The following is an 11,630-nucleotide window of genomic DNA, read 5'->3' on the forward strand; positions in this document are numbered from 1 at the left end:
TCCATCGCACACTTACCAGGGCTCTCTAACGATGTAAATAACTATGGCGCAGATTAAGGCCCTGACTCACTGCTCATCTCCGCCGGAGCCATGATCATCGACGGAAGGCGCTCCACAGTCACCCGATGCGATACGTCCGATGACATCATACTTTGGAGGCCATTGATTGGTTTCAATGCACAAAGAAACCCTGAAGACGACACAACGCAGTTGCGGCGCGTCTCTAAAGAAGGCCCTCTTAAGACGCTGTAAGGCTCTTACTAAGGCTCTAACTAAGACACTCTAACTAAGACGCTGTAGCTAAAGCTCTTCGTAAGTCTCATCCTAAGTCTCTAAGTAAGACACTCTATTGCACTTACTAAGTCTCTAACGAAGGCACTATAATGAAGGCTCTTAGTAATGCTCTACCCGAGGCCCCAAGCAAGGCTAAATATGCTCCTGGAATGATAGCTGCTATTTGATGCATAATAGATGGACTACCACTGGCGTTACGTAACGGAAGCAGAGACTGCAAACCCGAACCACATCCGCGTTGGACGCCTTTGAGGCACTGCATCATCCAAAGGGCCTGGAGAAGAGGGGCTTGTTAACTTATCTCAATATAAACCTCCTTTCAAATACCGTCGAAACATGTCTGGAACCAAGCGCGGCAAAACTGCACTCCTCATTTCTTTGGTGTTTGAAAATCCCCCCCCCCCCCCAAAAAAAAGTGAAAAGCTCCCGGTTTATTTTTATATTAGCTTCTTCTAACTTGACCTAGTTCATTCAGACCAATCCGACTGTAGAACAAGCTGCTTACACGAGGGGACGTCGCGACTCATCCAATTACGCTCACTAACGGCGAGGGCTGCTAAATTAGCGATTAAATATTCACAATGCACATTGCGTGGCCCCCCCTTCCCTGCTCGCCCCCCCAGGGTGATTAGTGAGGCGCTGGAGTCAGAGGAGGTGAGAGCGCCAGCGCCTGAAGAACGGCCCTGCCGTTGAAAGCAGGCTATTAGGGTAACGGATCCCGCTGTACATCTCACAACATTTCAATCGGCCCGAAACTCGGACGATTGGTTGAAATCGGTCCAACGGGGGGATAATTATAGACGTCTGCAGGTGTCTCTGTAGTTATCTTCGTTTTGAGCATCACCGTATCGGAAACCGTTCTCTCTCGTTCTCTCTCGCTCCGGCTCTGCGTTCCGACGCATCTCGCCGAAGCCGCAAACGGAGTTCTCCCGGCTCGCCGTGCGCTGCACTTTTCATCTTAACGACTAGAATAAGCCAGCGTGATCGGAGCTCCAGCCGCTTTGCAGCACTGCAGAAGGCATTGTGGTCCTAGGACGCCCGAGACGTGCACGGCAGGCCTCAGCCGCTGCAGTGAGATGAAGGCGCTTCCTTCTCTCAGCTGCGTTCCTCCGAGATGAATTCAACCGATAACTGAAATTGGCGGTTCTCCTCAGGAGGCCTACAATATCAAAACCTTATTGCTCTTACTGAGCCTCTATTACGTTTTGTTGCAATGTCTCCAATGATATCCTTATTGTAGAAATTGCCGTTCCTCCCTTCTTGTTGAATCTAATGTGGTACTTAAAACATTTTCAAAGGCCTGATGCGTTCTAATTGTTTTTTTGGCTGTGGTGGTTTTTTTGTCCTTGTTTGGAAATACTTCAAAATCTCAGACTGCTTTTTCCAAGACTTTCGATGTCTTCACATTCTGCATCAAGGCTTTGACATTCTTAAAGGCACCCAGTGCAACTTTATGTAAACATTCAATGAAAAATAAACATTCAATTTCTAGTCTTTTTTACACGTAGTAAGTTTCAATAACTCCATACCATTACATATCGACATTCAAGGAGCAAAGATGAGACGTCGTTGTGTGGTGAGAACTGATAGAAAATCGTAAACAACAACAATCGCCGGTGGGGAGAAGCCATTTTTCCATTGACTGGAAGCCTGCTTTATTTATTGTAGGTTACAAAAAATAAAGAAAATGGCGGCATTGTTGTTGTTATCGATTTTGTATCAGTTCTCACCACACAACGACGTCTCATCTTTGCTGCTTGAATGTCGGTATGTAATGGTATGGAGTTATTGAAACTTACTACATGTAAAAAAGACTAGAAATTGAATGTTTATTTTTAAGCCTCGAAAGTTGCACTGGGTGCCTTTAAAGGGGCACAAGTGATACGTTAATGTGTATTACACAAGTCTAACTAATGATAAGAATAATCACTATTACCAAATTGGGATTCCAGTCGAACAATATAATAGCCCCCTTTACTGCTATAAAGGGGGGCTTCATTATACAAACTGCCCTGTATACCGATTTTGGCTATGCTACTTGCCTCACCCTTAATCAATCAGAATATATCACACTTTTTGGTAATGGGATTTTAATGATGCAATGATGCACACATTCCAAAAGTAACAAAGCAACCCAAGGAAGTCAGCAAACTCCAATTACTCTCTCTTGTTTATACAAACAACAATACATCAACAGCCTAATCAATGTTTACCCCAACTCATTCATGTGCATTGTTCTCAGTGCACAGACAACCGCGTGGCCACCCCTCCACCATTTCGGCTGCGTGAGTTCCAACCCTTAAATCTACCTTACAATGTGCCCTATGGGGGCACATGGTTGAGCTAGTCTGCTGTAGTCAATTAAAGCACTCTTTCTAGTGTGTGACTAATGCTCTGAGAGAGAGAGAGAGAGAGAGAGAGAGAGAGAGAGAGAGAGAGAGAGAGAGAGAGAGAGAGAGAGAGAGAGAGAGAGAGAGAGAGAGAGAGAGAGAGAGAGCGATAGAGAGAGAGGGAGAGAGAGAGCGATAGAGAGAGAGGTGTTAAACCTGCTAAACATGATTAAGGTACCAGCACCACTAATAAGTCCATTAGCGGCTTAAAGACTTTCAAGTTGCTGCACGTTGAACGAAAATAAATTGCCAACGAATACATAAATTTCCTTTGACAAGCTTTCTGAAAAGGTATATATTTTAGCCAGAGACCACGGGGGTGCGAGGTTAGACGAGGTGGTACTGCGTTTTTGTGGAATTGACTGTACAGAAAAAACGTCCTATTCCTGAGTTCACCCAGAAATGAATGAAGGCAGTGGAAGACGACCGTTCTCTGTAATAAAGAGCTTGATTCTGCAAAGCACAGGGGGGGGGGAGAGAGAGAGAGAGAGAGAGAGAGAGAGAGAGAGAGAGAGAGAGAGAGAGAGAGAGAGAGAGAGAGAGAGAGAGAGAGAGAGAGAGAGAGAGAGAGACTCCGACACACAGCAGGATCTTCTTTGGATCGTACCTGACTGTGACAGGTATCCATCTGTTGTTGTCGATGTTGTGGTCGGAGCTTGTGGTTAGTGTGACTCCACCAGCTCCACCCACGCATCCCAGGCGGGCTGCAACCCTTCCATCCTCGAGGAACACGTGAAGGAAGCGATCTCCCAAACCCTGTTCCTGGGCTACGATAAAACACAAGGAAGAGGAGTGGATGGAGGTGGAAGGCTAAAGGTAACCGCTTCAGAAAAGATAAAGTGAATCCGGGGTACGAACCAATAACAATCAATTGTGCCTTTCCCCAACGCGTCCCCCAGGCGTGTAAGACAAACACCAAAACAAACGCAACCAGAGGATAATATATGGCTTGGACAGGATTTGGTCTTTCCTCCAAATGAAAGTCAAAGTTTATAGTGAAATAGTGAACGTATTCATGTATTCGTCATGTTCAAAAAGCGTTTTATGAACTTATAGGAAGTTGTTATTATGCTGAGAGTTTTTTTTTATGGTGTATAACGCATAACGACTTAGGGGTGTTCAATTCAATAATCAATAAATTCTAATTTAATGCTCTAATTGAATTCCTCAGTTACGGATATTTTAGCTTGCATCATTGCAAAAGAACTGAGGTGCTAAACGACTTCCAACTCAAGGCAGTTGTTCACAGTGTTCACATACGCTACGATAAAGCCTTTTGTTTATGACCTGGAGCCGCGTTGTAAATCTTATCACACACACACACACACACACACACACACACACACACACACACACACACACACACACACACACACACACACACACACACCCTATTCAATCATCTGAGATAACTCACTCATCTACCGTATATGTGGCGATGTTAAACATCACGGCAGCGTCGATAAACGTGTCCGCGTTTACATCGAAGAAACAACCCCAAAAAACGATACGTACAATAAAAAAATACCATCCTGAACATTTTACCACTTCACTGCCCCTTCATCTCATTCCAAGGCAGCTGTCCCCTGTTAGCACTTTTGAGTTATTTGTAAACCATAAATCTCTGTCGGTAGGAAACACATCTTGGCCCGTCTTTTATTTTCCTATTTTTCTTGCGTTAGGGGGATGTTCCCTCCCGTCCCCCGATGGCCCGGTTACCCTGTGCTGCAACTAACCGCGTGTTCGTCCTGCAGTCACCGGCTGTCACCTGTTCCCTCTCTGGCTCCCTCTGTCATGCGCACGCACGCACGCACGCACGCACGCACGCACGCACGCACGCACGCACGCACGCACGCACGCACGCACGCACGCACGCACGCACGCACGCACGCACGCACGCACGCACGCACGCACGCACACACACACACACACACACACACACACACACACACACACACACACACACACACACACACACACACACACACACACACACACACACACACACACACACACACACACACACACACACACACACACACACACACACACACACACACGTATCCTGGCTCTGCCCCTCTCTGCCTCACTTTCTATCAGGCACGTACGTGTGTGCTTATGCACACACGTACGTGCATGCAGGCATACAAACACACCCACGTACACACAAACATACACACATTTGGATTTCCCTTCCCTCTCCTTTCCTCTCCCACTCTATCATGCACACATATGTGCTCATGCACGCACGCACGCACACGCACACGCACACACCCTTTCTCTCTTTATCATGCACTCACACGCACATACATCCTACATTTTCTTTACACTCTCTCTCTCTCTCTCTCTCTCTCTCTCTGTCTCTCTCTCTCTCTCTCTCCAGCTCCCTCCCCCCTGCTTTCTCTTTCTCCTCTCTAGCCGTCAAGGAGAGGTCCCGAGGGAGGGAGAATGGAACACTTTTGGGAGGGAGGGAGGTGCATAAAGGAGAGGAGAGGCGAGAGAAGGAGGGGCAGAATCTGCTCCCATCTCAATGCATGTCTTTGGGTTCCCTTCTGATTAACTTTGTCTGTTTGATCTCTGGCGTTTCCCTTCAGTTCCCTCCCTACACGTCCTCTGATGTCAAAAAAAGAGAAGGGGGAGACGCTGCTATTAGCCATTATAGCATCGAAGATAAAAGGTACGCGTGTCCCCTTTTCTCTGAACATTGGTCGTCCAAGTCGTGGGGGGGGCGTGGGGCCTGACAACTCGACACTCAGATCACCATATAAGACAGGGGAGGGGGAGGAGTAACAATGCATCGTCCGCACAATCCGCCAGAAAAAAGTTAACTTCTGGATCCAAATTCCACCATGAACAAAGACAAGGATGAGAAGGGCTTGGATGGTTAGGAGTGCGGGATAAAAGCCATCATGGTTTTATTTTTCCTTTCTTTCTCATGATCAAATCTATGAAGTGCTTTCATGGAGACGACAGATGAAATGAGTGGGGATGGACGTATCAGGGGGTAGATGAGGAATTCCGGGCTGGGGGGGGGGTTAAGTTTTGGGGGCCGGGGGGACACAATCAATTCTAATCACACGGCATTTGAAGGTGCTCATGAGTTCATGAGTGCATCTGTCTCTGGACTCTGTCCCGGTGGCTCGGAGGAGGTTTACTTTACATCCTGTGTAATGTGAGGGGATAGGAAGACAGCCAATGCTATGGTATACAGCCTTAGAGTGGGTTACCTGCAGATCAGTGAAACTGTGGAATGGGATGAGCAAGGAGCTAAAGCAATGTCCAAACATGATCCAGTTTAAAAAAAGGTTCAAAGCAAGGATTTTCAAAAGGTACAGGGATGAGGGACAGAAGTAAGAAGGAAAATATATTAAAAAAAATAATAATAATAATATTAATATATATATGAAATAATATATCAAATATAGTATAAAGAGAGATTATGAGGAATACAGGAAGTATATATTAAATAAATATTAATTATTGAACTGTGGAAAAGGGGTAGGATTAAATAAGTGTTAAACTTCTTCCAACTCCTTTTCAGACATATCAATTGAATGTATGTCATTTTTTTTTCTTTAGTGAAATAATTGGCACATCGCTTTTGTTTATTGTAGTGTCATGCTTTGGTGTTATTTGCGATGTTTGATTTGTATTTTGATATGTTTGAAATAAATGAAATCAATCAATCAATCAATCAATCAATCAATCAATCAATCAATCAATCAATCAATCAATCAATCAATCGTGGGTAGCTTGTACAGAATAAGGACATAATAAATGATATTGCAATTTGCTGAATGTTGAGGTGAATATTTTGTCCCTTCTGCAACGGAAGCTGTCAAAACCTTTGGTCTGACACGAGTCTGAAGTAACACAATAAAGGACAAAAGATTTTGGAAAGACAAGCCACAACGTTTTAGATTTAGATTTGGATTGGAAGTGTAAAGTAGCCGACAATTTCGGGTAAATATGTGAATTGTTTGATTGTATTTAACAGGCTTTTCTTGTACTTTATAATGGTTTCAATCTGGGATATTTTGAGAACTTGCCACTTTTGAAAAACCAATCAATTGGTTTAATAATTTATTAGTGAAAAATATTTAGGGAATCTGTTCAAATGCAACCAAAAGGCGTTGCAGGGTCTGAAGTATTCGGTTATGAATTTAATCCAAAATGAAATGCATGAAATGTACAATGTTTTACGTCTTGTGTTTTTCAACCCACAAGCAAACTCCCACCTCAGCCAGCATTAAGCAGAAAAACGAAATTGACGTACTTCTTTAAACCTTAAACTCTACCTTTGTTTCATAAATTAGAAAGGAAGTTGTTGAACTATCTCAACATCTCTGAGCTGCACTAAAAAAAATGCACAAATTGAACAATATTTTTTTTCTCATTCGGTTGTGCGGCATCTCAAAGTTATTTTCATATTTACTCCAATTTAGTTTTTTGTCCATGTGTCACACTCTGCCTCACTTAAATAAACCCCTTCTAGATAAAAAAAGACACGGAAATTAAAAGTGTAACCGCGGTCGTTCTGTGAGCTGTTGAGTCGGCCAGAGGAGCCTACTCACTGTAGAGTACGGTTCCCTGGGTGGCCCGGGTCTTCAGCGTCAGATAAAGCCCCACGGCGCTGGCCCGGCCGGGGGCCAGGGGATCATCGCCGGGCCCCTGAGGCTGGAGGAATGAAGCGAGGGGCTCCAGCATTAGATAGGAGGTCCCCGTGAACGCTGGGATGTGAATAGGGGTGTCTGTAGGAGAGATGGGGCACATTAGAGACATGCTATGGTGAGGGGCATTTGACATGAGGGAAATGATGCAGGGGAAAGCAACCATTTTGAGGGAGTTGGAATTTACCTCACTCCGCAATGAAAGCAAAAATATGTTTGTCTAATTAACACTATGACTTGTGAACGCTATGATTTGCTGGATAAAAAGACAGCGTATCAAGACATGTCACAACAAGTTTCTAAAGTAAAAAACCCAGACAGAAAGGCACACGCACAACAAATACATATTTTTATCTCTGGAGTAGAAGCAGTCGACAGTACCACAACCACTTGAAAGAAATCAAACCAGCGCAACAAAGACTCCCCCCTTTATTCAAGCGATTGTTTCCGGCGGTGACAGTTGGCCTATGAGCGCAGTCAGCACGACGCTCCCTCCCTGTCAGGAATGCTCGGTGATTTCCCAACGGAGGACAGAAAAAAAAGGAAGGAAGAAGGAAATAGAAAGGGGAATGACTTAAAGGAGAGTGGGAGGAGAAGGGGGGAAGACACGCGGGTCATCATCGTCCCCAGACAGTAATGACCTGTTGGCTTTTCTATTTGACACAAATACATCTTTTCACCAGGCGTTCAGCTCACGGTGGAAGGAGGAGGCTAATATAAGCAGCGAGGGAAAACCTTAGCAACAACGTATGTGTCTGTGTCCCGGGAATACACTCTACGCTATTATGGATCGGAAGGAGCTGCAGTGAAATCGATGTGGCATAGACAAGTATTCACTATTGTTTGCAGTTGTAAGTGTATGCAGTTGAGTACGATACAAAATAAAACGGAAAACAAGAATCTATACATTTGTTTAAATCGGGAGCTAAATGCAGTAGTTGGCTGCATCTAAATGCAGCAGTTTGCTGCATTTAGGTAAGGGTGAAGAGATCTTTGCATTTGTGTAGGTGGTCCGACCAACATTGTCTGTGAAATACTTCACCAACAATAATGATATTATTGTCTTTTTTAAAACAGCAAAAGTATAGTTGAGCCAGAAAGTAAGGAACTTGCAAAAAACATCATATTTTTGACATGTGTAGTTGGCCTCCCCTCTGCTACTTATGTTCCACACTGGCTCGAAAACAGAAATTGAACTCTAAAGTAAAGACATCGTAATTATTGGTTTGCTAGTTAACAAGTGAGTCTAGATGGGCATAATATAATCTGCCCAAACAAACACACAAAAGGCTTCTATCTCAGTCCTACATGAATGTATTTTGTCGTTCAAGGCACACAGACACATATATTTGTAAAGATCTCGAGTCTACAAGTTGTTTTCATCATCTGGATCATAAAGTGAGTCATATAAACATTGATAGCCATCGGCATAAGTGGCAGCGACGCAGACCAATACTAATTAGGAAGAATGAAGACAAAAGCTGGGCAGATCGTTGTTTTAGAGAAATAAAATAGCCAGGTAAGTCCAGTACAAAATGTGCATAGCTTATAATACGTTTGATTCTTCCAGCCGAGAAAAAATACTTCAAAGCTTTAGAAAATAACTAAAGAAGAGAACTAATGAGGCACATAGTGAGGTCATCAATATACAGTCACAGTATGAATCATTTCCTGCCTCAGTGGCTTCCTGTCTCTAGCAAACCTACCGATTTTGGAAGCCATTTGCTCCATAACAAATTTTCTTTGGGCGTTCATTTAGCTTCAAATTGGAAACTTTCACACCAAACATAATGTCTTCGATAAGGTCTCTGGCCCGATGTTTCTTGTTCCCCCGGAAAAAAAGGCAATACATGACAGCCGAGGCGTGCTTGAAATATGACCGGGGAGAACTAGCACCTTGATCTTGATCAAATCCCTTTGGTCCTGTAGTTGGTGGTTTGATATGTGACGAGAAGCCACCAACCCGTTAATTAACACAATAAGGCTCTTCCTTAGTTTCGACTATCCACATCAGCCACTTTTCAACTCCAGTCAGGGCTTCCATAATGCATCAGGTATGATGTGTGACTTATTAATCGAGTCACGTGTCATGCTGTTCGTTGTCATCACAGCGGCTACTCCCTGACCTTGGGCGGGCGGTCAAGTCGTTCCGATCAATCAATCGTCCATTACTTCCTCGTTATCTTCCAGGGACAACTCTGGCAGACATGTCCGAAACCTGCCGATGCTACTTTACGTGACCTCTCGGGAGTCGATATATTTACAATCCGTTTGACCATCATTGAAGCAACCGGTGAGTTTCGTGATTTGAAATCAAGATCCGAAATGGACGGCCATGCATAAGACGTGAACTTCTCTCCCAGAAGTTACCTCAACCCGTTTTTTTCAACAAATAAACGTATACATCAGGTTCAGCAGGCTGAATTCTATCACAGCATTTGTTTTTAAAATCTGGAATGGCATGAAAGTGAGGGGGAACGTCTTCTTGTTGAAAGGTTCTGGGATTGAACCCAAACATCTACCTGTAGGCATCCATTAGCAAGATGACCTGTCTGCTGTTGGGACTTTTTACCTAGACTCTCAGTAAAGTATCTTTAGATATGCGTCAAAGGTAGGGTGGTGTATAAATATCCCACCTCTTCCCTTAAGGCCTCCCTCTGAAGCCACTTCCCCAAAAGACATGACTAGCTCGCTAGCGTTAGCATACGGTCTGCCTAGCCTTCTGGAAGACTCCGCTCATGCGCGATGATGAGTGCATGGGCAGAGTGCACGCAGGTAGGTAAGCCGTCCAAACATTTCATTCCTGCCACATTCAATTATTGGCCGCGTTTATTACAGGCCTGTGACGGCCACCAATACCCAATTTCTCCTTTTTTCATTATCAAAGCATCGTATTTATTGATTGTTGTCTGGATGTAAAGGGAATTTGAGAAAACCTGACAAAAAAAATGCCTCAAAAATAAATTGCCTAGCCCTACCTTTAAGTAGATAGGTCTAAATCTGATAAGAAGACGTCGGCGAGCTCTGCTCGTCGTCTGTGAGATAGCATCTGTTTGATGCAGCTCAAAGTAGTTCAAGAAGGAATATTTCCCTTATAGTCATCAACTTAGGGCGAAACATAAATGACACCCTCAGATCTCCAAAAACATGTTTCATTGCTGCCCTGAAGGCGAACCGCAGGCAAACCTCCAGGAACAACAGTGAGCCACGATCAGACAGACGTGCATCTTCTGCCCTCGTGCACACGTTGCACGTGGGAGGATCAGCGGATTTATGTCCAGCCTGAGCACATGTGTACACAGGCAATTAGTCACGGTGCCCCCCCCCCCCCCATGACACGCACATACATCATTAAAGGCGGGAGAACAGGGGTGACTCGCGTTATCCCGGCCCGTCCCGTCATGGCTGTCACCTTAATTGGACATCAGAGCGAACGGGACCCCTACGTCGTCACCCTAGGAAGGGGCGAGAGAGTGACGCTCAGCCCGGAGGATGGGGTTGGTTGTTATTTTTTTTGGGGGGGGGGGGGGGGGCCTTCAGTCGGCATTGAAAAGAGCCTGCTGGATTCCTTTGGGCAGGCTATCAGAACGACTGTAGCAAAGCTCGTCAGTGGATGAGTGCTTGTGTGAGATTGCGCTTGCTCGCTTGCTCTCTCTCTCTCTCTCTCTCTCTCTCTCTCTCTCTCTCTCTCTCTCTCTCTCTCTCTCTCTCTCTCTCTCTCTCTCTCTCTCTCTCTCTCTCTCTCTCTCTCTCTCTCTCTCTCTCTCTCTCTCTCTCTCTCTCTCTCTCTCTCTCTCTCTCTCTCTCTCTGATTCCCTCTCTCGCTCTCTGGAAGAGCGCCGATGCTTTGGAAGCGAGTGCGTTTTCCCTCTGGCTCAGCAGAAAGCATGCACCGGGTGCCAGTGCCGGGATTTGAGGGAAATGCGGTATTATATAGTAGAGTATTAGAAGTCAAAGTAAAAGTAGGGAAGTTCATTTCTTTTCTAGTATTTAGGACAACTGGGGTCGGGGGCAGGTTCTATTTTTATGAACAATTTACGAACCGTGAAAACTTACTTAAACTTACCATAACCAAATAGATCTATGTTTACAGATGATGGTAATGTTTGATGGTGGATGTTAGATTTATTTATAAGGGTATGTTTTGTTGTAAGCCTTTTGGTTACATTTCAGAATAAACCAGCTAATCGCCCGATCTGTGCAATGCTCTGCCTTTCGGTCACGACTCACATTTCCATATTTGTTGCTAAAGGTCCTAAATGTACGAGCTGGATTT

The 11,630-nt window shown here is 44.6% G+C and overlaps 1 protein-coding gene across 1 annotated transcript in view; it reads right to left on the reverse strand.

The window, feature by feature from the left end:
• eys (eyes shut homolog) overlaps positions 1-11,630 on the reverse strand; it is a 117,861-nt gene that overhangs the window by 29,978 nt on the left and 76,253 nt on the right. Inside the window, 3 exon segments of the mRNA XM_060073813.1 lie at positions 3,292-3,451; positions 7,259-7,574; positions 10,576-10,636. Of these exon segments, the coding sequence (XP_059929796.1) occupies positions 3,292-3,451; positions 7,259-7,574; positions 10,576-10,636 (537 nt within the window).

This window comes from Gadus macrocephalus, chromosome 15 (assembly GCF_031168955.1).
Source record: "Gadus macrocephalus chromosome 15, ASM3116895v1".
Lineage (NCBI taxonomy): Eukaryota > Metazoa > Chordata > Actinopteri > Gadiformes > Gadidae > Gadus > Gadus macrocephalus.